At 48.6% G+C, this 27,030-nt stretch overlaps 2 protein-coding genes across 3 annotated transcripts in view; both read right to left on the bottom strand.

The window, feature by feature from the left end:
• Positions 1-410, bottom strand: part of LOC142575939 (uncharacterized) — a 70,522-nt gene extending 70,112 nt beyond the window's left edge. For both annotated transcript variants that reach the window (XR_012826742.1, XM_075685760.1), the window contains exon 1: positions 230-410. The gene's annotated coding sequence lies outside the window, so the exon portion shown is untranslated. The remainder of the gene's footprint in view (positions 1-229) is intronic.
• Positions 411-24,186: 23,776 nt separating this feature from the next.
• LOC142575941 (E3 ubiquitin-protein ligase MIB2-like) overlaps positions 24,187-27,030 on the bottom strand; it is a 95,138-nt gene continuing 92,294 nt past the window's right edge. Inside the window, exon 16 of the mRNA XM_075685773.1 lies at positions 24,187-26,550. Coding sequence (XP_075541888.1) covers positions 26,342-26,550 — 209 coding nt within the window. The 3' untranslated portion in view covers positions 24,187-26,341. The remainder of the gene's footprint in view (positions 26,551-27,030) is intronic.

Below are 27,030 nucleotides of genomic sequence, written 5' to 3' on the forward strand. Positions count from 1 at the left end.
GCAGTCATCAGTATAATGCGACTACATCTTTCTTTCATTCCAATTTAAAAAAAAAAAAACGAAATATCAAGGGCTGACGTGTTTTCTTCGACTGACATAGGCTGAATGTCCGCGAGGAAGCCGTTACGTTAGTACATTATACAGAAAAGCATGGCAAGGAAAGTCAGCTTTTAGAATACCCATGCAGATACGTTAAGGAGTTACTTAAGGTCCAACTACATCGCCCTACCTTTCGTAGCTCGTCCTCTCCCCCAGTAGGCAGCGCGAACTGCACTGAGGCTGCGCACGGAAACTGAACTAAGATGGAGCTCGATCAGTGGAAATGCATACCAGAAAGTTTATTATTATGCTTACTTGGTTTGCGCGAGTAAAAACCAATACAAATGACAAAAATAAATAGGAAGACGGACGACAACTGGTAGCAGTAAGTAAACCCCCTCCTCGCCTCTACCCTCCCCCCCAAAAAAAAGAAACGAAAAAAAACCTACACAGCTAAAACTCAGCAAGGTATGGAGTTGACATAACAGCGCCCGCTGCAAGCAAAAAAGCTTTCAGTCGCCTCACAGTAAACAAAATCCTGTCGATACCCTGGTCGTTTGTGCGCGCCTGAGTGGGAGTGTGAAGGCTGGTGAATTAGCCTCCCTGTGTGGAAATGCATCTGCGTAGACGTCGTTTCGCAGTGAGCGCACAAAAGATACACGATTCACAGCGTTAGCGAGGAAGGTGCGAGAACTTCTAATGGAGATTCCCTGTCTTTGGCCAGACGGCTCGCGCAACGTAAACACTCAAAGTGCTGCACGGTTCGGACCGTAAACACACACAGTATAGCACTTTGCGTGAAAGCGGCACACAAAGCATTACGCTGTGTGTTTGTCTCTCGCTTACCCCCTTTCCCGTCCATTCCGGCTTCACTTAAGGAAAGCGAGAATGCCTACGTCATTCTAGTTGTGTTGGAAGTGTTGCGAGAGAAGCGCGTACTTTCGGTTGGTGCGCTAAGTAGTGCGTATTGATCAGTAAATTACAGTAACTTTTCTTTTTCTTGTTTTCAATGCATCTGCCTGCCGCTTGTCTGAGTCAACTGTAGTATTCTTTTAGAGAAAATGGTAAAATCTGTGTGAGAAAAACGATTCCAGCAGGCTGATGCACGAAACTGGTAATGAAACTCGCAATGCTCTCCCTTCTCGTCAAGGTGACACAGAAATGTATTCGGTGGTGGGGCGTACGAATGAATGGGCGGACGGGGCAAAGGACAGACGATTGTTACAACACAGGAATAAATAATTTTAAAGTTTATTTTTCCGCCCATTGCTCCACTTGACTGACTTCTATCGTACTGCAATATTGGACACCGTCCACACCTGACGCTAATGAGGATGAGGGTGAAAAGGAGAAGTAGACGGAGGAAGTCATGTAGCTGCAGTCTGTAGGCAGCCGCAAGCCCTTGCAAGTAAGTGCCGGCAAACATACCAGTCGGGCGCCAACTGTGACGCACTGCACTGCCACAGTTTCACGAAGCCCGCGTCTTTTATGTGAAAGGAACTGGCGCGAGATTTCGATCAGGCTTTGATCCCCGGGGGAAAAGCAAGCCGCACGTATCCCTCCAGGTTTTACAGCGGCAGGCTTAGAAGCCGTAAGCGCTAGCCAAAACTTGAAGACAGCAGTCGCGACAAGAGCCAGGGAGACAGAAGCCAGTTCTTGTTGCGGCGGAGGCGAGCGCCATCTGGAGGTGTTGCAAAGAACCGGGCGTGGCGCTCCGTGGCCTCCCGAGATTTGCAGGCACCGGCGCGCGGAAATCGCGCCACGCTGTGGCCGGCCTATGAATGGTAGAAACACTGGAAAAGAGGCTTGCTTGAGTTTCCGCTCAGCAGAATTTCGTTTTCTGGTATATTCAGATTACAACCCGACGCTATCATGTGTGCATGTTGTCCGTAAGTCCCACTTTACGATTTTCCTACGTATTTTACCTTGACAAATTCACTTAGTTCAGTAACCTCCTTGCGCCATATGGAGGACCTGCGTGGTTGGGTATGCGTGGTTCAAAATTCTTTTTGCGGAAACAACGTCCGACGCTGGACGCCGACGCCAGGTTTTCAGCGACACGGGGCCTTTAATGCTACCGCGTTAGTATACCGCGGGGGAGACTACTATACAAGAGGCGTCTGAAAACAAAGTGGCGCGAAGGAAAGGCAAATAGTGAAGGAAGCTTTACATTACACGCCAAGTTAGCTTAGACTATAGAATTTAGAAGAATCTAGAGACGAGGAAGAGGAAAGGCAAAATAAGGAGTTTCATGGTGCATTGGCATCGCACTGCTTGAAAGAGGATATTCATGTCGCGCATTTACTCATCGTGTCTATACTGGTCTTTGCACTGCAGGAAAAGAAACATGGAATAAGCGACGCGCCTGAGTGAGTGCAACGATTTATGCCAGTGTCACATGGGCACTTTCCATCGCGATGGAACCCAATCGAGATCAAATGTCTCATTCGGGATTGGCTGACTTGGAAAATCTGCGGGGAGGAGTCAATCGCAGTAGTGAAATTCGATCCTGATCGAACTCGATCACACTCGAAAGCGTATCGTCTCACCAGTGCATAAAAAGGCTTGGCAAGCAAAATGCACTAGAAACGTGTAGTCGACCAAGGAGAAAATAAACTTAAAGAAAGTGAATGCATTGTCCAGTATTGATGGCAGGAATTGTTTGTTCTTTTTGTTCCATCAGTGTTGCGAAGAGCACGAAATTTACAAAAGCTTGAATCCATTTATTGTGTTAGAACAGAAAATTGGAGCTCGTTGTCATTAATCACTTTAGGCACTAAAGTACTGCACGAAAACAAGCGACGGCCAATAGCAAAGGTGAACATGGTAGACACCTTTAAAATAGCACTCGGCGCCTTGCGTACGTGAAACTCCAGCATGTTGCTTATCGTTACGCTGTGCGTGACGTGAAGTCGGAAGCAGGAGCCGCTATATTTGATAAAAACTATTTACGTACATAACGCGCCCGTGTTAGCTTGAGAACGTGATTCAAGGACCTTGTATTGTAACGATGCAGCAGATGCTAAACGAATTGGCCGCCCCTGAGAAGAGGTGCCACTCAACAATTTATTAAATTCGATGTCCTCTATAAATTTCTAAAATATGTTCGTTTACTTTTCATCTCATCGAATTCATTTAATCGTGTTTTATCCGATTCTTGTTCATTCACTCATAGTGTGTATGTGAGCCAAACATTGAGCAAAACCAAACCCTACACATTCCGAACTGAACCCAACCAATCCCGACGCGATTCCGACCGAACCTGATTAACCGATTTACAATTAGTTACAGCAGTTTTTCACTTTTGCCTCTGGGTGGGCCTGCTCTTGTATAAATGACTAAATAACAGCTTGTTTTTTCATAAAAGACGCAAAAATTGCCGTACAAAAATGACTGTTGATTAACCATTGATATATTGTTGGGGAATTGTTGAAACAACGGACTTCAACAAATTCTCAAGAGCAATTGAGTTCACTCGGCCCTTGCACAACAATATTACCGCTGCGTGTTCTCAATAAACAATTTATTGGGTAATTTGTGTTGATTTTTTAGTTGTTTTTTTGTTGTGTAGCAGTTGAGTCCAGTACACAATAATTAGGACTCGCATATGAAGACTTTCCAAAAATGTATTGCGAAGCGTTCCAACCTCATTTCTTTCACTTTGCGGCAGGTAGGTTCTTCTTTCGCCTCGCTTTCATTAAAAGAAAATAATGTGTGACCAATAGGGTGGAATCAAACGTCGGCCGTTGAGACCGGTACTCTAACCAATAGGCCACGAGCGCGCGCATACTCCTCTCATTCGAAAGCCAGAAAGCTCTGAGATGCGTGACGCGTGCGCCGCGTGCCACTTCCTCGTGCTATCGCTACAGCTGGCGCTTTGAAGCGCCTATCTCCGGGACCGCCCCACTTTCGTAGCCGTTTTCGCTACGTAAAAACTGAAACGTGAGACTAAATTCATGACCGCCCAAGTTCATAACGATTTATTTCTTCGCCGGTGTACAAATGCCATCGTCGTTTTAACATACACTAGATGACATAGCCATTGGTACGATCCAAAATGAGCACGTTTCGGGGAGCAGACGAATGTGAAATTCACTTGCAAACACGGTGACTACGCGCATGTGGAGTTCCCCGAAAGTAGACACGGCGGCAGCGCGGCCGGCGATAAGACAGGCGCGGACACGCGACGACGCTACCTTGGAGCATCGCACGCGCTGTGGGAACCGTAGGATGCAAGCGCGCACACGCTACAAACATACACGCGCGAGGTCTTCGAATTTCCTGCGACGTACCTTCTGTCCGTAAAGCAAATATAGTTTTTTTATCCAATGTCCGTGGTACTACAGATCGAAGAACTAACGCGCTTTGAGATCGCAGCGCGCAGCCGCTATAACCATTGACTTCAAAGAGCTTCGGATTCAGCAGCGGCCGCAACAGTATCACAGCTAATCGCTGTATCTGAGGCTGCTCCCGTCTCTCGCCTTACAAGAAGCACGCGATTTATTTGAGCCTCGCCGAAGTGTCGTCCTCTCATCTCCCAAGCCTGTAGGTCTCGTATGTTCAGTTAAGAACACCAAAGGGAAATGAACGAAATACAGGTAACGGACTCTTACTATACCTTACTTGTCACCTCGTCATCTGCAAAGGCGCTACAAACTATTTTGGAAGTTTTATTTTCGTAAAAATAGCAAAACTAGTAGTAATTGCTATTTCTAGGAGGCGCTACAAACGTCAAGGTAGCGTTCAAGTGCGTGTTTGTGTGTGTATGTGTGTGTGTGCGCGCGCGCGCACGCGGTTGCAACCATCGCAGCTTCGTTTGGCGCACACTTTTGCAACAGTAGACATAGTTACCGCTAATTTCGTGTTCAGATTTTTTGGCCGTAGTTTTTAACGCGGTGTTGCGTTTCGCCTGCGACGCGCGGTTTTGCCGGCGCGACTGCGGCGGGGCGGCAGACATTTTGGCCCGTTCGGCGTCGCCGCAACGCTCCCCGCCAGGCGTTTCCAGGCGTTTCCAGGCATGTTCCGATGCCACGTGTCTTCATGTGCGTGTGTGAGTGTATGTGCCATTGTGCCCGAACGGCGGCGATGCGACAGCAGGGGGTCACCCTCTCCTCCCAGTCTTTGTGCCCGACCGGCGGCGCTACGACAGTGTGCGTCACCATTAGCCCATTGTACAATCACGTGCTCGTCTATTGAGGGGTTCCTTCTTGCCCTCAACTGCGAGAGTATAAAAACAGCTGCCCCCGGACGCCAAAAAGGAGGGCTCCGATTTCTTCTGTTGAGTAAAGTGCTCTCCCGTCTCTCTACTTCGGTCAACCTGACCGCCAACTCTTTGCGATGTTAAAATAAACAAGTTGTTTTGTTGTTACCAGTCGACTCATGCTTTGCCGGGACCTTCGGATGCTTCCAGTTGTACCCCAGGCCGCCAGGCCAACGCTACCCTTGGGGCTTGCGACCCAGGTACAACCACGGGCGTCAGCGCCGAGTTCCCAACAACCGATGCCATCGGTGGGATCCAAACAACTGTCTGCCAGCGGTGAGATCGCGACAACGGAGGCCAGCAGCGAAGATATGCAGTTGACTGTATGCTGAGCAGCTCAACGACGATCCGGGAGCAGTGCAACGAGCCCTGTGTGATGACTGGTTGCCTGCAGCGGAACGACTGCGCTGGACTCTTGGCTGCGAGGTTTGGTGAGTGCGGGACTTTCTTCTTCTGAGCTTTGCCAGGCTTTTGTTAGTGTCAGAAACAGAGCTGGTAGTTGTGGTTGTCGTTGCTGCCGGGTTAGTTTGCGGCAAGACAATAATAGGCAGTAGAGAAAGCAGCATTCAGAGCAGTCATGGATTTGAAGTCGTTGCGCAAACCGAAATTGTTGGAGCTTGCAAGAGAGTTGGGTCTGGATGTCTCGGACAAACTCAGAAAACCAGAACTGCTAAAGGCTATTCTTGAGTTAGAAGCTGAGGATGACGAGCTGTCGGAATGCCTTGAGACCATTGAGGAGAGGGAGACTGCAAAAAGACAGGAGAGCGAACTTAAAGAACAAAAAGAGCGAGAGCAACAAGAGAAAAAAGAAGAGCGCGACCGTCAACACGCGTTGGAAATGAAGCGTCTCGAGATTGAGATGGAACGCGCTCGTAATGGAAGTCAGGCACACGGTGCAGGAGAACGAGTATTGTTCAAAATGACTGACCTGATGCGGCCGTTTAAGCTTGGAGAGGACATTGGTTTGTTCCTGGTTAACTTTGAGCGAACGTGCGAGAAGCAGGGGTTCTCTCGGGAAACGTGGCCACAGCGCTTGCTCACTTTGTTACCCGGCGAGGCGGCCGACGTAGTCGCTCGCTTGGATAGAGAGGAGGCAGAGGATTTCGACAAAGTAAAATCGAGTCTGCTAAAAAAGTACCGGCTTTCTGCGGAGGCGTTCCGTCGGAAGTTTCGGGAAAATGAGAAAGGCAGAAGTGAGTCATATACAGAGTTTGCGTATAGGCTTATGTCAAACATGCAGGAGTGGCTCAAAGAAGAGAAAGCGTTTGGTGACCACGATAAAGTTCTGCAGTGCTTCGGGCTAGAACAGTTTTATAGTCGGTTACCGGAGAACGTGCGATACTGGGTCTTGGATAGGCCAGACGTTTGTACGGTGGCTAAAGCCGCTGAGCTAGCCGAGGAGTTTGTGACGCGTCGGGCTCGCGGAGCTAAGGACGGTCAAAAGGGTGAATTTGGCTCCAAGTTTGAGAGGCCGAAGTTCACGCCCATGAGATTAAAGGGGGACACGCGTAGTGAGGATGCGAGTGAAAGCAGTCCGACCAAACGTAAAGAGACGGCGGCAGCCAAACGCAGAAAGCGGTTCGAGATGAGGCGAGCGCGCGTTTGTTATACGTGCCAGAAGCCGGGTCACTTTTCGGCGCAGTGTCCGGAAACAACACCAAAAGTTGTGTTTTTTTCAATAGGCAGCACTGACGAGAACATGAAGCTTCTCGAGCCTTACATGCGAGACCTCCTCGTGAACGGGAAAGAGTGCCGAGTGCTTCGCGATTCCGCAGCTACGATGGATGTAGTTCACCCGTCTTACGTAGAACCCCATATGTTCACGGGCGAGTGCGCGTGGATCAAGCAAGCCGTGGAAGCTCATAGCGTGTGTCTGCCGGTAGCAAAAGTGCTTATTGAAGGACCTTTCGGAGCGCTTGAGACGGAGGCGGCAGTGTCATCTATGCTGCCCCCCCAGTACCCGTACCTATTTTCAAACAGGTCCGATCACCTCCTGCGCGAGAAGGGGCTTTTGTTTGGTGAAGCTAGTGTTCAGGCCTTAACCAGATCGAAGGTTCGGGAGCTCGCTGCAAAGGCGGTAGTTGCGGGGCCGACGTTATCAAACAACGAAAAAGGGTCAGAGGCGCAGCAAGCTGATATTCAGAGCACGCCCGAACTGAATAAACTTGAGTCTGTAACGTTAAAGGCACCAGATACCGGAGAGGAAAATCCCGATGCGGGAAAGTTAGAAGAGCTATCTACCGATTTGCTCATCGCGCCTACGTCAGACGGACTTAATAGGTTGCTAAAAGTCAGCCGGTCTGCTTTGATAGCCGAGCAAAAAAAGGATGGCAGCCTGGAAAACGTGCGCTGCAATGTCAAAGAAGGTATCGCCAGGAAAACTGGGCGTTTTGTGGAAAGAGGTGGAGTCCTGTACCGGAAGTATCTAGACCGCCGAGGAGTGGAGTTCGATCAGCTGATCGTGCCTCAATGCTATCGTCAGGATCTGTTGCGCTTGACGCACGGGGGTTCGTGGTCCGGACACCTAGGAGTTAAGAAAACTAAGGACCGTCTCTTGCAAGAGTACTATTGGCCAGGGTGTTTTCGGGACGCAGACCATTTCGTAAGGTCATGTGACACCTGTCAGCGGGTGGGCAAACCAGGGGACAAATCAAGGGCGCCGTTGAAATTGGTACCTATCATTACGGAGCCTTTTAGACGGCTCGTTATTGATACAGTGGGACCTCTGCCGGTAACAGCCACGGGGTACAGACACATTTTGACTGTGATCTGCCCAGCGACAAAGTTCCCTGAAGCAGTGCCGCTTAAAGAACTCAGCTCAGTTGAGATAGTCAATGCACTACTGTCCATATTTGCGCGAGTTGGTTTTCCTGCGGAAATCCAATCAGATCAGGGCACAGTGTTTACTAGCGCTTTGACGACAACTTTTCTCGAAAGGTGTGGGGTAAAGCTGCTACACAGCTCAGTGTACCACCCACAGTCGAATTCCGTTGAGAAGCTCCACTCCGTCATGAAGCGCGTGTTGAGAGCCTTGTGTTTTGAACATCAAACTGACTGGGAGCTGTGTCGGCCTGGGGTGATGTTTGCGTTAAGAACCGCGCCGCATGCAGCTACGGGGTTTTCGCCAGCTGAACTGGTGTACGGTCGCTCGCTTCGATCTCCGCTTCGCATGCTTCGAGAATCGTGGGAAGGTAGGGGCGACGACCCAGTCGTGGTGGAGTACGTGCTTAAGCTCCTCGAACGCTTAAGAAGGGCACAGGAGTTGTCAGGTGAAGCAATGACAAAGGCCCAGCAGAGGGCCAAGGTTTATTATGATCGGACCGCCAGGGCCCGTCGTTTTGAGGTGGGCGATGAGGTCATGATATTGCGCACATCGCTAAACAACAAACTAGACGTGCAGTGGGAGGGCCCAGCGCGAATTGTTCAGAAACTGTCGGACGTTAACTACGTGGTAAGTCTGCCAGGGAAGCGGAAAGCACAGCAAGTTTACCACTGTAATCTGCTCAAACCTTATAGACAAAGGGAAGCAGTGGTGTGCATGATGGTAAACGTTCCTGAAGAGCTTCCGGTCGAGCTTCCGGGACTAGGCTCAGTGACGAACAGGGAAGACACCGGTCAAGTCATTAGTGACCTTATCAGTAAAGCACCGCTGTCGCCCGAGCAGAAAACCGAACTACACCAGCTATTACAAGAGTTTCAAGGTCTGTTCTCTGAGAGGCCTGGTAGGACTTCTGTCCTTACTCATGACATAGAACTTACCTCCCCAGAGCCAGTACGATCCAAGGCGTATCGGGTGTCACCCCGCCAGAGCGATATTATGGAGGCTGAGGTAAAGAAAATGCTACAGCTCGGTGTTATTGAGGCAGGTGAGAGTGATTATACCTCCCCTTTGATTTTAGTTGAGGTACCGGGCAAGGAACCTCGTCCTTGCGTCGACTACCGCAGGCTTAATTCCATCACTAAGGATCAAATTTATCCGATCCCTAACATCGAGGAGCGCCTTGAGAAAGTTAGTAGCGCTCAGTTTATTTCCACCCTAGATCTTGTCAGGGGTTATTGGCAGGTTCCACTTACAGAAGAGGCTAGTAGGTATGCGGCGTTCATTTCACCAATGGGAACATTCCGTCCTAAAGTGTTGAGTTTTGGTTTGAAGGACGCGCCATACTGTTTTTCAAGCCTCATGGATAAAGTGTTGCGGGGACAGCAAGAATTCGCTTTACCGTATCTAGACGACGTAGCGATATTCTCCGCATCCTGGTCTGAGCATATGGCACACTTGCGGGCAGTGCTAACCCGCCTGCGCGAAGCGGGCTTGACAGTAAAGGCTCCTAAGTGCCAGTTAGCACAGGCCGAGGTTGTCTACCTCGGTCACGTGATTGGTCAGGGTCGTCGCCGCCCCTCTGAAATAAAAGTGGCCGCTGTGCGAGACTTTCGGCAACCGCGCACAAAGACCGATATTCGGTCGTTCTTAGGTGTCGCCGGCTACTATCAGAGGTACATCCCCAGGTACTCTGATATCGCGGCTCCCCTGACGGATGCTCTAAGAAAGTCAGAGCCTCAAACAGTCGTCTGGGACGAGACAAAGGAAAGAGCTTTTAGCGCCCTAAAGAGTGCCCTAACAAACCAGCCTGTGCTACGATCGTCAGACTATACAAAAGGGTTCATTGTTCAGTGCGATGCTAGTGAGCGAGGCATGGGCGTTGTACTGTGCCAACGGGAAAAGGGAGAAGTAGAACACCCCGTCCTGTATGCTAGTCGTAAGCTGACCAGTCGTGAGCAGGCGTATAGCGCCACCGAGAAAGAGTGTGCATGTCTCGTGTGGGCCGTTCAGAAATTGTCATGCTATCTAGCCGGCTCGAGGTTTATCATTGAGACGGATCACTGCCCTCTCCAATGGCTGCAGACCATCTCTCCCAAAAATGGCCGCCTCCTGCGCTGGAGCCTCGCTTTACAACAATATTCCTTTGAGGTGCGTTACAAAAAGGGGAGTCTCAACGGTAACGCCGATGGCTTAAGTCGAAGCCCCTAACGTAGGAATCAGCCTCAAAATTGTTTGTTACTGATGTTTTTCTTCCTGAGGCAGGATTTTTTTTTAACATATTGCTTTTGTTTAGTGTTTCAAAGTGATGATATGCTTTCTAGTGCAATTTTCCAATTTGTGGACGCGTTCTGAGTGATGCTAGACTACTGTAAGGAACTAGGCAGTGGTATAAAAAGGGGAAAGAGCCTGGCAGGGCTTAGTGAGGGTTGTGCCGTGCTTGCTGACTGAGCGGTTGAGTTTCAGCGTAGTTCTAACGCTTGCCGGGAACGAGAACAAAAATGTGAACTCTCCCGAAGTCACTTTGCAGTGTCCCGTGCGAACCTGAACGAGAGAACGAGGCCTTCTCTGTGCGCTGCGCTCAAGAAACGTCGAGGGACGCCCGACTTCGGTTATGAGCATCATCGAGCGACATCCCTCCGGACAGCGGATGCAGTCCCCTGTCCATCGGGATCTCCTTCCCCCGGCGGGGCGGTCTGTTGCGTTTCGCCTGCGACGCGCGGTTTTGCCGGCGCGACTGCGGCGGGGCGGCAGACATTTTGGCCCGTTCGGCGTCGCCGCAACGCTCCCCGCCAGGCGTTTCCAGGCGTTTCCAGGCATGTTCCGATGCCACGTGTCTTCATGTGCGTGTGTGAGTGTATGTGCCATTGTGCCCGAACGGCGGCGATGCGACAGCAGGGGGTCACCCTCTCCTCCCAGTCTTTGTGCCCGACCGGCGGCGCTACGACAGTGTGCGTCACCATTAGCCCATTGTACAATCACGTGCTCGTCTATTGAGGGGTTCCTTCTTGCCCTCAACTGCGAGAGTATAAAAACAGCTGCCCCCGGACGCCAAAAAGGAGGGCTCCGATTTCTTCTGTTGAGTAAAGTGCTCTCCCGTCTCTCTACTTCGGTCAACCTGACCGCCAACTCTTTGCGATGTTAAAATAAACAAGTTGTTTTGTTGTTACCAGTCGACTCATGCTTTGCCGGGACCTTCGGATGCTTCCAGTTGTACCCCAGGCCGCCAGGCCAACGCTACCCTTGGGGCTTGCGACCCAGGTACAACCACGGGCGTCAGCGCCGAGTTCCCAACAACCGATGCCATCGGTGGGATCCAAACAGCGGTAGCGTTAAGGAGCTCGTGTCGCAGAAAAGCCGGTGTCGTCGGCGTCGGTGTCGGCGTCGGCGTCCGCGGCGTTGGCCGTGAGCGATAAATCACGGCAGGCACTTCATAAATAAAAAGCAACTTCCAAGATGGGCTGGGTGGGAATCGAACCAGGGTCTCCGGAGTGTGAGACGGAGACGTTACCACTGAGCCACGAGTTCTTTTTTTTTTATTGCCGGTCGTTGGCCCGGATAAAAATTACACATTCACAAATAATCAAAAGGCACACTCACAATATATTGAAAGCGACCGCAGAACTTGTGCGGCTGCGCTTTTGCTAAAATTCCCTTATCGCCAATAATAATTCCACTCGTGGCAACCACTCTGGGATGCACTCCAGCAACTTTTGTTCCTCTACAAAGTTCCGTATGCTTTCTTTGAAATACTGGCGAGCCGCTCTTGCATCGAGATCAGCATGCCTTACCGCAATTCTACATTTCCAAATGCTATGCAGGGCCATAAGCATGATCACATCGAAAGGGGTACCATCATCACTTTCTATTGGCAAGTAGCGAAACCCATACACATCTAGGGGGAAATCCTTTTTGATTGTGCGCTGGAGCACATCCCAGAGGAAAACGGCATCCCAACAATGCAGAAAAACATGTTCAATTGTCTCCTCCTGCCTGCAAATTGTACAATGAGTGCCCCAAGGAACAAAGAAACCTCTTTCAGCCAGCCACGGTTTGACAGTCAGCGTTCCGGAGTGCAATTAAAAAAAGAACGCCTTAGCGCCTGACGGTACTAGCATCGCCTTAACGCGCGTCAGAACATTGTGCCCATGGCTAGCTCTGTAGAGAGACCGATATAAAGGCACGGGAAGAACAACATCACACAGGTCCCTGTACAGTTTTTTCCGGTTAACGTCACTCAAATATTGAAGTGAAAAACGCGCTGAGAAAAACCTGCATGAAGCCACAACTTCACGTAGAAAACCATAAACACCCCCTGGCAAACTGCCCGCTGAGACAACCATTTCGGGCAAGTGTTTGCCCAGGCGAAGTTGGCAGACAGTGTATAAAAACGGGTTTTTTGCGTCCCTGAAAAAAAAAAAACGATTGACTACCTGTCTCAAAAACAAATGTGACAATCCAAGTCCTCCATTTCGAACTCGAAGAAGCAAATTGGTGCGACTTGATCTCTCCCAAGACGATGCCCACACAAACACTGCGAACACCCGGTGACTTTTTTGGATGTTTACCCTTGAGCAATGCAAGACTTGGAGGATGTACCAAAGTTTGCTCACTAAAAATATGTTGCAAATTGTGGCTCTGGAAAACATAGACCAATTCCAGCCATTCCATTTGTTTACTGTGTCCCGCAGCTTATCCACTTCACTCCTCCAGTACGACTCAATGTCCTTGTAGCACTGAAGGGGAACACCCAAGTATTTCACCGGAGTCGTAACGAAACTCATGTTGGCAAAAGTGTCTGGGGCCGCCCGCCAATCCCCGTGCCAGAATCCCAGGCACTTACCCCAGTTTACCGCGCTGCCGCTCACAGCACAAAAACTTTTAACACATTTGACAGCCTGTGTTATACTGTCCAAATCAGTGCAAAACACAGCAATATCGTCTGCATAAGCCAACAGGCGGACTTCAACCTCGTGCAGTTTAAACCCGCGGACACAGTCATTCTCCATGACACTCAAACAAAACGACTCTATATACAAGCAAAACAACAGCGGCGAGAGAGGGCAGCCCTGACGCACCGACCGCTTAACTTGGATTCGCGCTCCCAACGCCTTGTTGACAATGAGCCGCGTCGAGCAGTCCCGGTACGCCATGGCAACCCTCTCTCTAATTATTCTACCCAAATTCACATAATCTAGAATGCACAAAAGAATGTCATGAGGCACCCGGTCGAACGCTTTCTCGAGATCGATTTGGAGCATTGCCACTCGTGCACCCATGGCATCGCAACATTCGAGGATACTGCGTGCTACGTGTATATTTGAGATGATAGTTCGGCCTTTAATGCCACACGTTTGATGCGGCCCCACTAGCTTCGCAATGACAGTCTGCAACCTCTTTGCTAAGATTTTCATCATTATCTTATAGTCCCCGTTAGTGAGACAAATTGGGCGGTAAGAAGTTACTCTTCGCAATGCAACGGGATCTTCTGACTTGGGTATAAGAATAGTGTGGGAAGATGAGAAGGACGGGGGTAGTACTTTGAGCTGGAATGCTTCGTTATATACATCCGCTAAGGCTGGTGAGATCGCACCTTTGAAATATTTATAAAAGGCTGAGGTTAGACCATCAGGGCCAGGGGACTTCCCCGGATGCATACTTTCAATAGCACTTTTCACTTCCTCTTCCGAAATTGGTTCCTCCAATGTTTCTTTCGTACTTTCATCTAGCCTTGGCATCAACAACAAAAAGTCCTTTTTAAAACGATCAATGTCGACTGCGCAGCAAGTGAATAAACCACTGTAGTGCTCGAAAAAAGCACGCTCGATATCTTCTGCTGCGTCGCTAACTTTTCCGCAATATTCGATTTCCGCTATCTGATTGCGGCGCGCATGCCACTTTTCTGAGCCTAACGCTCTTTTTGACGGTACATCTCCCATTATCAGCCTTTCAGCCCTTGCCCGCACCAAAGCACCGCGGTATCTTTCGATATCGAACTGTTCTATTTTATGTTTCAGTGCGCGAATATCGTCCATGAACATGCCGGGCATCCTATATTCCTCACTGATCAATTTTTCTAAATTCCTGCGCATCTGTTTTTCTTCTGCTCCCTTTTCTCTGCATATAGCGCTCGCACGCTCTAAAGCCTTGATTTTAACCGCCTGCTTGAAGTTCTCCCATTTTTCACCAGATGTCGTGTTATCAACAGCATTCATTTCTTCAACTTGCTTCGTTACATCCGCTGTAAACATTTCGTCGCTTAGTAATTTCTAATTAAATTTCCATAGTTGCCACTCGAAGCCCTTTTTCTTTTCTTTCGTGCTTGCTACTAAAAAGCTGACCAAACAGTGATCACTGAATGAAAGTGCGCTCACGTGGTACTCCTTACAAAGGGGTATCAAATCAAGGCTCACATGCACTCTGTCAAGACGGGCGTGGCTGGCTGCCTGAAAGTGGGTGTACTGCGTAGTCCTCCCACCACCGAGACACTCAGCAACGTCTTCCAAACCATCGTCCCTTATCATATCGCTTAGGGCAATGGTGCTTGCATCCTTGTACGGTCGGGCGCTAGTTTTATCACGGGCTGAAAGAACACAGTTAAAATCACCGGCAATAATGAGAAGCCTATTACACTGGGTATACTGTTTTAGCTGATCGAAAAATCTGCGTCTTTCCTCAGCGACAGTCGGCGCGTACAAACAAATAACACGCCATTCCAATGACGATAATAAAAAATCGCAGACAATAAGCCGACCTGACCGGCATGACGTCACAGCTTCTACTTTTGCTCCAAGACTATGTCGGATGAACAAAGCGCACCCGGAAGAAGTTCCCACAGCATGGCTCACTATAACACAGTATCGAGCTAAGAATTGACGCACCATGCCCCCGGTTTCGTCGTCGCCCTCAACTTTCGTCTCCTTTACTGCTAGAATGTCCAGGTCATGTTCGCTAACTAGTCGATAGAGTTGACTTTGCTTCCTCCTTGAGGCAAGCCCACGTACGTACGTTTAAAGTGGCCACACGAAATGATCTATCCATAGACATCATTGCTAGGCGGTGAGAACCCGGGGGCATGACGCTCACCTCACTACTGCGCTTTTTTTCCTGGGTGTCTTGTCGCGGTGCAGTCCTCAGGGAGGCAAAGGCGGCGTTTCCGCCGTCTTGCGCTCCGTCGAAGTGTTCGGCCGAAGCCGATGGGAAAGACGCCGCACGGGAGTCGTTTTCGCAGGCGGCTCGTCCGTTGCGAGGGCGCTGGGCCCCTTCTCCTTTTCGCCTGCTTCGTGGGGCCGCTTTGCGGTCGCACTGGCACTGTCGCTATCGATGCCTGTCATCGGCACTGCCTCGGGAGTAGTCTCTACAGCTCCGCCGGAAAAAGTGTGGCCGGTACTACTTGGAGCAGCTTTCCTACTCCGGTCCTCCACAGCTTCATGCAGAAGCCCGGCTTCGGGCTTCCCTGGAGCTTCAAGGAGGGCGTCCTGTGGTGTGTTCGGGGTACCCTCTTGAGTAGTCGGGTTTCAGCACACTCCTGCTGTTTCCTCGGAGTCTGCCTCATCCATAAGGTGGTCCAATGCATCGTTTGCCTGGACTGGTCCGGTCACGCTGGCGTACGTCTTTGGGCAATCCGCGTCCTCATGGCCGAAGCGGCGACAACGACTGCAGCGAGGTACTTTGCAGTCCCGACGTATGTGCCCGGTGCTCTTGCAGCGCAGACAGAGCGGAGCGCGGCCTGGAACAACGACGAGAGTCAGCTCTCCGGCTATCTTGAGCTGGTGTGGAATGTCGTCGACTTTGACGTCGCCATGCAATTGCAGTCCAACTGAGCGAGTCGTCGAGCCCTTTTCAGTGACGCCTTGCACACGCCACTTCTCCCGCGTCACCTCCAACACTTTCCCGTAGGGTGTCAGGGCCACACGAATGCCTTCGTCGGTCACGCCGTGCAGCAACCAGTGTAGCTTTAAGCGAACCTCTCGGTTGTTCGGATCGATGAGCAAACATGGGCGATCTTTTACCTTCACGTTGACAGCGGTGAGCAATTTCTGAGCGGCGTCGGCACTCGTCATTGTTACAGCCCACACGTGGTTAATCTGATACGCCCCCAACGCCAAAACGTCGGGGAGTGCACCTAGATTGGCCAAAGTGTCCCGGTAGTCTTCGACACGGTAGGGCCGAGCTCTTGGGTCGCCGTGCATGAAAACGGTGTTCGCGACGATGCGTCCGGATGGCAGATTGGGCAGAATAACCTGATAATCTTCGGCAGTAGAAGCAAACAACCTGTTACCGCGGCCCGCCTGGGCCGCCGAAACCGCTCCATGGGAGCAAGCCATCCCGCGTCCGTTTCGCTTGAAAGCCGGAGGTGGAATGGAGCCACGAATTCGATGCTTCAAAGCGGTACAAAAGCGCCTCTAGTGAACGCGGTGTTGCCTTAGAAACGAGCTGTTTCTAAGGCTCAGGCGTGCGTCGCTTGCTCAGGCGCACATTTCGTTGTCGCACCGAACGCTGCGTTCCTCGACGCTCACCGCGTCCGATGCGGGGCGCGTAGTCGCTGCGCCGTAGCCCATTGTCTTACACCCTTGGCGGGTCGACGGGAACGCTGTCGCGTTCCACTCTTGAAGGCGAAGCTTAAGCGTCCTCCAATTTTTATTGTTTACGCTACAAATTAGGTTGCTCTTAAAAGATTATGAAGATTAGTGGATGAGAAATTATCGCTAATTATTTAGCGGTTTTTCAGTGCCGTTATTTTGTGTTTGAAAGGTTTTTATAGCTCAATGCGATAGTGAAGCTGTGAACGGCTTTCGGACTCAGTTGCTTGGTTGCAGTTGTGCGGTGGGTCACGCATCGTGCTTTTTGACGAAAGTATTTTTTTCTATTCGGACATCACGACGCACATTTTAGTGAAATGCTTTAAAGACGATAAGTGGGACGTTTATCTGTTGAAGTCGTTGGCTCACCCAACTACTAGTCTTTGACTGATGCGCGAGCCTGGTTGTTTTGATGAGTTGCGCGGCAGAGGTCATGATGCCCTTTGGAGAGAAGGCACCCGAAACAGTCGCAGCCGAACTTCTGCAGATAGGTAAGTAATCTCGTTTTCTTGAGCACGTAGCCTTTTTTTTGTATTTTGACATTGACAAGCGTGAGATGTTAGCACACCGTTCATTTTCTTCAAGCAAACCGCATGCCCCGGAGCAAAAGCGCGCGATACTAACTCTCGCTGCCGCCGTCACTTCGTTTGATACAATGGTACGCGAAGAGGCAGCGGCGCCCCGCGTGCGTAAAATTGCATTGCTTCATTTGTTCCTGTCTAATAACGTTTCCTTCATTTGTATGAGAGAACACAATTAGAACATAAGGATCGGCTTCTCTGCGCAGTGTTAATATTGTACAGTGGTCCGTCATCTTTCATAGGGGCGCACGTGGGCCGTCTAAGCGCTTGTTATCGCGTTTCGATACGTGAGAGGCGCGCTGCCTTTCAAGGTATTTAGTCAGGCACTACGAGCTAGGAGAACCGCGACAAATGATTGTGCAGCAGGTGTGCAGCTGTGCTGCGCTTGTACCACACTCGTACCGGAAGGCAGTTTTGCACTTCACGCCTACGCATTTCGTAACTATGGCGGCCGCCGTGGCAACTTGGGGCTCGAGGTCGTGGATACGATCCCTGCAGCGGCCGCATTCCAAAGGAGCGGAATGCAAAAACGCTCGTACAATTTGCATTGCATGCACGTAAAAATTTTCAGGAAGTTAAAATTAATACGGAGTCCCCAACTGCGACCTGCCTCATAATGAGATCGTTGGTTTGGCACGTAGGCCAAGGTAAATATACCTGGTAGCGAAGCTTCCATAGGAGCCCATATGTTCAAAACATGGCGGTCCATCGGCGGTTCATGGGGCTTAGCGCCATCTGTATGTGGTGGGAACACTTCCGGCGGAAGAAAAAATAATGTGACCTCATGTCCGTTAAAAGCAGAAGTGACGTCATTTTGTTTTCGAAGGCGCGAAATTTGTTTTGTTGTCCTTCCTTTGGAGCTATATATTCAAACGCCCCGCCATTCGACTTGATGGGCGTTTCGAGCTTTCAGCGTGGAAAGCGATGCAGGAAAAGGCCAGCCGTACGGTTGTCGAAATCGCATCCCTGCACAGAACATACTTTCTTTGGAGGCCGACGAAAGCTTTAGGTGTAGAGTGCTGATCCTACTGTCGGATGCCAAGCCCGTCGGTCAGCGCAGTCTCACGAAAACAACAACACAATTATCTGGCGGTCGTAACCCACTCCTTTTAACTGAACAGATTAAGAAGCGATGAAGCTACCCGCGTCACCAAATTCAGACAAACTTGGACAAGCAAGAAAGCACAAACTGTGAGGGGGGCGTATTTCAACAGGTGAACTTTACGAGTGCGCCTTTCTGCCCATTTCAAGACGTGCATTGCATTGCGAGTGATAGTGGCGTCAACGCCCCCTGTAGCGATGGGCGCTGAAAAGAAATGCATTTATTAATAATAATAAAATTAAACTCGTCACGAATATATAAAAATGACTAGGAATTTTATTTTCGTTGAATGAGCCTAACTGTGTCTGGCTTGAATTAAAAAACGCGTTTTTCTTTCCCAATGTTTGTTCCCTCCAAACATAGTCGCGCTTCAATCGCTGCTCCCATAACCCCCCATGCTGATGTCGGTGACAATCTGTACTGAACCGCTTTTCGCCCGAAGCTTCGCGACCTATTTGAATCGACCTTGCGTAGGCCATCAGAATTATCTTTTTAATATCTGTGGTGGCTCATCGTATACCGTACGGTTAGTGTGGTCACCTTTTACGCCGTAGCGTTTAAGCGCGCCTCGATTTAGGTTGCGGCTAATGATGCGGCGCACCGCAAAATATATTTCGCCTCTTTGGGATTTGCGGAGAACGGCCAACCGATTAGTCACAGCTTCCGCGCGGTGACTGCACACGGATACACAGCGCAAATGAACAGAGGTGTGCTGACGACGTCGCCAAAGAACACAGCCGCCGACGGACTCGCCTTATCGCCTATCACCGCCAAAACTACCGCAGTAAGCATCTTTATCTAGCGCGGCGGGTTGCCGTTGAAGGCGTACTGTACAATTTTAATAGGCGATAACCGAAACATGCTGCCGTTCTCGGCTGCCTCTTTGGGTTGGACCGATCCGAATGTGCGTTGCTTGCATAAGCGAAAGGAACGCCAATCGGCGCGTTGTCGCCTCGAGCTAAGCGTCGCACTCGAGCACCATTTGCGCGGCGAAGAATGACGCGTGCATGAAGCTAGCTCACTGCTACGCTACCGCGCAAAACGCGCAAGGGCGTGTATGCGACGTTCTGCACACAAATCGCGTAGGATGATCGGAGCCACGCCGGAGCGGCTAGCTTCAAAGAAGCGGTATATGTTCTCACTCGTACAGGCACGCTCACGCTCGCGTCGCTCTCGCCGTATCTTTAGGTCATTCGTTCTGCTGGACTTCTACCCAAAGATTCGATATCTGCTTGGTATCGGCTATGCACTGTCGCGTGGTCTTTGGTTGTGCGAGAGAGCCGGGAATATTAACGCGATAGCGTTAAGGAGCTCGTGTCGCAGAAAAGCCGGTGTCGTCGGCGTCGGTGTCGGCGTCCGCGGCGTTGGCCGTGAGCGATAAATCACGGCAGGCACTTCATAAATAAAAAGCAACTTCCAAGATGGGCTGGGTGGGAATCGAACCAGGGTCTCCGGAGTGTGAGACGGAGACGTTGCCACTGAGCCACGAGTTCGATGCTTGAAAGCGGTACAAAAGCGCCTCTAGTGAACGCGCTGTTTCTAAGGCTCAGGCGTGCGTTGCTTGCTCAGGCGCACATTTCGTTGTCGCGCCGAACGCTGCGTTGCTCGACGCTCACCGCGTCCGATGCGGGGCGCGTAGTCGCTGCGCCGTAGCCCATTGTCTTACACCCCTTGGCGGGTGGCCGGGAACGCTGTCGCGTTCCACTCTGGAAGGCGAAGCTTAAGCGTCCTCCAATTTTAACGCGATAGCGTTAAGGAGCTCGTGTCGCAGAAAAGCCGGTGTCGTCGGCGTCGGTGTCGGCGTCCGCGGCGTTGGCCGTGAGCGATAAATCACGGCAGGCACTTCATAAATAAAAAGCAACTTCCAAGATGGGCTGGGTGGGAATCGAACCAGGGTCTCCGGAGTGTGAGACGGAGACGTTGCCACTGAGCCACGAGTTCGATGCTTCAAAGCGGTACAAAAGCGCCTCTAGTGAACGCGCTGTTTCTAAGGCTCAGGCGTGCGTTGCTTGCTCAGGCGCACATTTCGTTGTCGCGCCGAACGCTGCGTTGCTCGACGCTCACCGCGTCCGATGCGGGGCGCGTAGTCGCTGCGCCGTAGCCCATTGTCTTACACCCCTTGGCGGGTGGCCGGGAACGCTGTCGCGTTCCACTCTTGAAGGCGAAGCTTAAGCGTCCTCCAATTTTTTTTTAACCGCTGTGAAACATCGCTGTGCGTGTTTTAGCTAACATTTACCGTAGCAACCCATTTTTTCCTTTTCTCGACGGCACTCGTAAAGAGTCGCAAATTTTTACTTGCCAGTGTAGTGTGTACTTCTATTTCGTGCGTAGTTATATGCAGTGTGTGGCAGATTGTTAATCCGCGTAATCTAATTTTCTGTCGGCATTCCCTTCTCACAGGTTACGCATGCAGCAAGTTCCCAGGGGCTAAAGTGTTCTACGTCAAGAGCACCTTGGCGTCGGGCAAGAGACACCCGTTGATATGTGGCTGATTCACTAGCAAGCTCGCTTCTCTGTTGCCACTCTCCATCAAGTGGGATTTTCAACTATTTTTTGTGCTGCTCTTTGGTGTACTAGCTGCCGCATGAATGCTGTGAAGGCTTACTTTCGATTGCTCTGGCGTTTAGTAGAAAAGGATGGGCTACCTTTTGAGGGGACGCATTAACATTTGTTTATGAGATTGTTTACCAGCCTAACCAAGTGATACGTGCGTACTGTAAACAGCAGCACGAACAGAGGCGGACGGCGGACGACGAAATAGGTAGGAGCACACACGAGCGCAAGCTCCACTAAAGTCTGCTTTTGATGACAGAGGTATTAAAGACACTGGTCAACTTGACAAAGGTAAAAAGCCGTGCATGCGTGGCAGAAACAGCCACGTACGACAAGAAAGAAATATGAAAAAGCCATGTCATGTAGAATAAACGTGCGTGAAAAACGAGAACTAGCGGACAAATCTTTCGAAAAAGCGAAAGATTTGTCCGATAAGTGATACTACCCAACGAGAAATACTGTTTTGAGAACTGTAACTTTTTCCCACTAAGGGAACAGATAACTTCGTTATGCATTTGTTTCGTTTGTGATCAATAAATATTGCTTCTGGATCTCCTCTGATGTTGCGGTATAGAACTGAAAGAACGATTGTTTCATCACAAAGACCAGAACACAAGAGGACTTATGGAAGCATTATTTATTGATCACGAAGAAAAATTCATAAGCAAGATTTCTGTGACCCTTAGTGGGAAAGAGTTGCTGCAGTACTTTTCGTTAATGTCACTTACAGTACAAACCTTTCAGTTTTTATGTTTTTGTTACTGTTTGACGCACATGTTTATTCTACAGGACGCCTTTCGGTCCTTTTTTGTTGTGCCGGGCTGTTTCTGCTGCGCATCCATGGCTTTTTCTTTGTCAAGTTGGCCAGTGTGTTTAAAATCTTTGTCTTCACGAATAAACTTCTAGTTGAGTCAGCGTTTATGTGTGTTCCTACCTTAATTCATCCTTCTCGTCTGTTTGGTTGGTTGTCAAATATAAATGTACACCGAATTGGCGAAGTGTCTATATAATTGATACATGAAGTTATTTGCGCTGTTTACTTTAGGAAGAATGCTATAGGCTCTTCTCTTTGTTTTAACACTGATGTACATGTTCTAGTTCAACTTCAAGGAGTGTCTTGAGGAAGCCAATAAGAGTGATGGTAACTTTGTATGCAAGATTAATGAATTTCATCCATTCAAGGCATGACATGTCACATGCCGGTTTGTAGGTATGCAAGCATTCGTAGTTTTTAATCATACTAAGCTCTACTTTTCGGTTCTCATGACGCTGCTTTGTACTGTGCTGCATTCTCCAGGCGCAGGAACCTTTTTTACGCGGTAAGTGCATGTGTTCTTTTTGTATATATTGGAGAAAAAATTGCCGTGAGCTTAAATATGCATGTACATCACTTATTTTTTTTCAGCACGGGTGCTGTATCTCCCTCCGTCTTTGTTACTCTTCTGTCCCAATTTTTATGCAACTTTATGTATGTTATGCAATATAATTCTGGTAGCATTTTAATAACATTTTACCTGCGCAATTGAGGTCATTGGTGTTTGGTATACGCATTTATTTCCGTTTTTCAGTCTCACCAATCTGGCTGTCCAGTCATTGGAACCTTTTCTCATCCTTTATGACTATTTCTGGGGTACTTGATACTGCAAGTGCAGGTGACCATTTATTTGGTTGTTTGCAATCGTGTTAGCCGTGTGTTACTACCAATTTTCTGTGCTAAATCATTATTCTTTCTCTTATCGCTCAATGTGTTGCCTTGCCTTGTCTCTACTGACTGAGGTACCACTTAGTTGCTGGGTATCGTGAAAAATGCCCCCAAATGTGCTCTCATTCGCTTTGTGCAAGTCTAGAAAAATTAACTGAAAATGAGCTCACTGAATTCAGGAAATGCCACCAGCAAATTCTTCTGTACACCAAATTAACATAAGTAAGTGGTGTGCTGTTTGTACTTCACTTGTGCCAGGGAGATAAGCTGCATTCAGTACACAAAAGCTTTACAAGTTTATTTCTGAAGAAAGCAAACCTGGCTCGTCCAAAACACGATTCAGGTGTTCACCAGGCCCGACAACTTTCTAAATGATGTCTCGTCAATTAATAGCTAAGTTGAGTGATGTTATATTATAAGATAATTGGGCAACATGAAAATATATACATATCGAAGACAAAAAGTTCAGGCAAGTCTACTTTGGTACTTCATTAAATTTTAATCGCGTTGAAAGACGAGCTAAAGCGTGTACATATTTACGTGAAGCCGTTTGTTTCAAGTCTTATTTTACCTCCTCACAGTCAGCCGTAGCTCTTCCTGTGATGTGTTAGTGTACGAAACATTTTAATGTCACATATTCAGATGTGTATTCACACGCAAGCAGCATAAGTGTTCATGTGTTCAAAGTTGGTTGTTACAAGGGCATGCTTAATCCCTGCCTTTTGAGTCGCTTTGCCTTCTAGTCATAAACTTAAGTCGAAATTGAAGGCCACAATGATCGTTTTGATTGAATTCATATATGTGGGTTTTTTCAGATGTGTTTACACTGTTAGAGTACTGTAGGTACTAGCCTATGTCTCCAGGCTCGATGTAATGGTGCCTTATGTACTGTAATAATGTTTCATGTGCACGCATCTTTAGTGTAAGTAAAGGTACTTCAAATTGATCAGTCTCTCCTTTGCTTTTGTTTGTGTTTGGGCAAGTTATGCGCAGGAACCAGGGCATGCAAGTCTGAACAGCAAAGCAATTTCAATATATGAATAAAAATCTACTAGCCCAACGAAACGTCAATCATACTTCAATGACGACTTCTGAAATCTCAATGCCATCTCAACTGGGCCACAATGTACTTTTCAGTGCTGTGACAATAATAACTCAACAACAGGTCAACAGAACTACCACAACGTCAGTTCAACGCAGAGTCAATGGTAACCCAACCACCATTCAACAAAACGAACACAACGGGCTGTCTCAGCACAATGGACTATTAATAGTAACTTAACAATTATTCAACATCTAGATACCCAATGGTGTTTAAATTAAATTTCAGTGGCCAATATTCAAGAGCCCTCAACACTCAACCCAACAATTCTCCAACAAACTCTCAATAATTCCTCAATAATAAACTCAACATTGACCAAAGGTATTTCAATGGCTTCTCAATAATTTTTTTTGTACGGGAATGGAGCTATTTACGGAAGATTCTGGCCAATGACGAATTCGGTTTCACGATGCACGTAATAGGAAAAGTCAGATCATAGACCGAGTGTATCGCAGGCAACAAGGAGAAATATTTATTTGGCCCTACGTTAACATATACATTATACATTTGCTTCTCCGAGTGGGAATGTGGTGCAAGAACATCAAACAAGAAAACAAGCTTTACAATGGTGCAGCCTACCGATTTCACTGCAGGTGAATAAACAACAAATGGAGAAAGATCGGCAGCAAATTTGAAGACAAAAAAGAAAGGCCGCAGTTAAGCCAACAGACGAGCGACACATATTGTGGCAACAACGAAGCGTAATTCAAAAGCCATAAAAACAAGTGCTGTTTGAGAGAGATAGATGCAAAAATAATTGGTTGCTCAACGTAACATTGCTTTTGGCTAGAGGGGGTCAAACATATATATTTTGGGCAAAACTTTATCAATTGACTAAGTTATCTACTCAACCCCCACACGCACACAAACGATAAGATATCAGAAAAACAATGCAATATAACGTCAGATCAGAAAGCATCAAGGAATAATTAAATTACTGTAATCGCATACAGTGACAGAATGTGAATGTTCACATGAACACGATGAAACCATTTACAGTGATAGCGGTACATTTCGGGCCAATATAGCCGAAAAAACATGACAATCAACTCCTTAAAACTTTTTGTGCGCAAACAAACAGGGACAAAGAATAGAAGAAAGCTCGCACCTAATTAACCGCGCAGTCTTCTCTTAATTAAAACTGACTGTGGCTCACTAGAACCACTGCGTTGCGGTATACTGCATTTTCTGCATTCCAAATATTTATTTAATCATATGGCACCATGGGGGGATGGGGGCTTTCTTTCTACTCATTCCAAAGCTTCTGTAAAAAATACATAATTTCGACAACATTAACTGCGTTTCAAAGCTAAGCCACGCTCCTCTTTCAATCATAAGTGCGAGAAAGAACTTCCCCTGGAATAGTGTTTGCCTCAGCTCGTTGGATGCACTTTGTAAGAACAGGTTTGCCGCGGGAAACATGAACAAAAAGGTGTCTTTTTTCCCATCTCAAGCTATCAGCGTTTCTTGGTGGAAAGATTTTCTTGCAGAACCTTTTTTTTTATGTTCAAGCATGTAAATTCAAAAAATATTTTCTGTAGACTGACTTTTTTTTGCGCGCCTTTTTCAGTGCAGCGACTGTGACCGTTCGCAGCGCCACCACAACTGAGGTTGATTGCTGTTCGCAGGGAGTATGCTTGAACACGATAGCAAGAACGCCCAATACACCAAGTGCAATTCCTTTGCGAAAACAGTACACGCAGCTTGTCATATTACTGAAGCCTTAGTTCTTGCTTCATGGAGCGACTTAGGTTGCATCTCCAGAACTCAGACTCGGGTGCGGTTGTCGCCCTCCCGAGTTTTGAGCGACTCAACGTACCGGAGGCACATTCACGATTACGTGTACAGTGGCCCTCACGGCTTTACACCTGTCGTTTCACTGAACCCAGGCGGAGCCATTGGTGGCGGCCTGCCGAGAAAGGCACCCGGAATCGGTCGGCGCGGTAGAGGGGAGGGGAGGCCACATCGCGGTAGAGATCGAGAACGGAGAGGGAGTGATGCTGGCGACCAATGAAACCAACGGGTACGGGCGTGGTGGAAGATTGTATAACTGATTGGCGGCGAATTGAAAAAACCCATACTGAAAACTTTTCACACTATACTCAGGCGAAACTATTTCGGCATGAATACTCACGGGTTGCTCTGCATTACGCACGGTGTGCATATTGCTTTGTGTCAATTTCTCGGTAATTGCACGTAGTGTGTGTTTCTTGTACTATCACAGATTGTGAGAGACGCTGATTTTCAATTTTTTTCTATTTGAAGTGTTCTTTCGCCCCGCGTTCTCCGTTGTTATGTTTAGCTACAATTTTGGGATAGCGGGGACTTCAGAAGGCAACCTTCTCACATTGCTGGGATAATTAAACGATAGGAGAGACACCGCTAGTAATCCGGAGGCAGCCGCAGCAAAACAACAAGCCCTGTTCTTCCCAGATGCCAGTCGGTCTAGAAGGCGTTGTTATAATTATAGTAGAGCTGGCTGGTGTACACAGATTGGTGTTCGTTACTTAATTGTATCTGCAAAGGCCGGCGTTGTTGACCTATAGCCAACAAGATCCGCCTGCTCGTTCTCTTATTTCAACGGCGTCCATCTTTTTTTTTTCTAAAACAGGGTGATCTTCTTGGAGATGGGTTTACGGCACATGTGGCAGACGCTGAGATTTTCGGCACAAATGGCACAAGAGGTATGACCGCATAGAAAAGCCACGTTGCGCGGCCGTTCCATGCAGATTCCGCAGGTATTGGATTCTTCCAGTTGTTTCAGCCTGGACTCTAGCTTCCTTTGGTCGTCGCTGAGTTCGGATCTTTCAGCTGCAGGAAAAAAGAGAGAGAGGGAGAGCGAATAAGTGCCGGTTACAGGGAGCCAAAAAGTTAATGATAAGGTAAGTGGAAATTGCGGCTTACAAATGGATGAGCGAGATGAAAAGTGAGTGATTAGGTTTAGCGTGACATCGTATAGTTTTCTTCAAAAATAATATTCACCGGTCTTGAGCCAAATGAACGAAAATACAATTTTGAATGAGCACCAGTCTAAAGTAAGACCCTGCTATTGACGGCGCATGCGCGGACCACACTTATAAGGTTATATGACCTCTGGAGACGAGCGTTCTGTTTGGCTGCACAAACGGCGTAGCCAAGGGGACGCACTGTCACGATTTGCAACATATGCTCTTCCGAAATAACGGCAGCGTTCTGGCCGTCGCCGCTGGGATGAGCGTTGTGCGCGAGGCGCTTTTTTGCCGTTTTGATCGAGCGGCCGTGCCTGTGCATTGCACACAAGGGTGCGTGCAA

This window comes from Dermacentor variabilis, chromosome 3 (assembly GCF_050947875.1).
Source record: "Dermacentor variabilis isolate Ectoservices chromosome 3, ASM5094787v1, whole genome shotgun sequence".
Lineage (NCBI taxonomy): Eukaryota > Metazoa > Arthropoda > Arachnida > Ixodida > Ixodidae > Dermacentor > Dermacentor variabilis.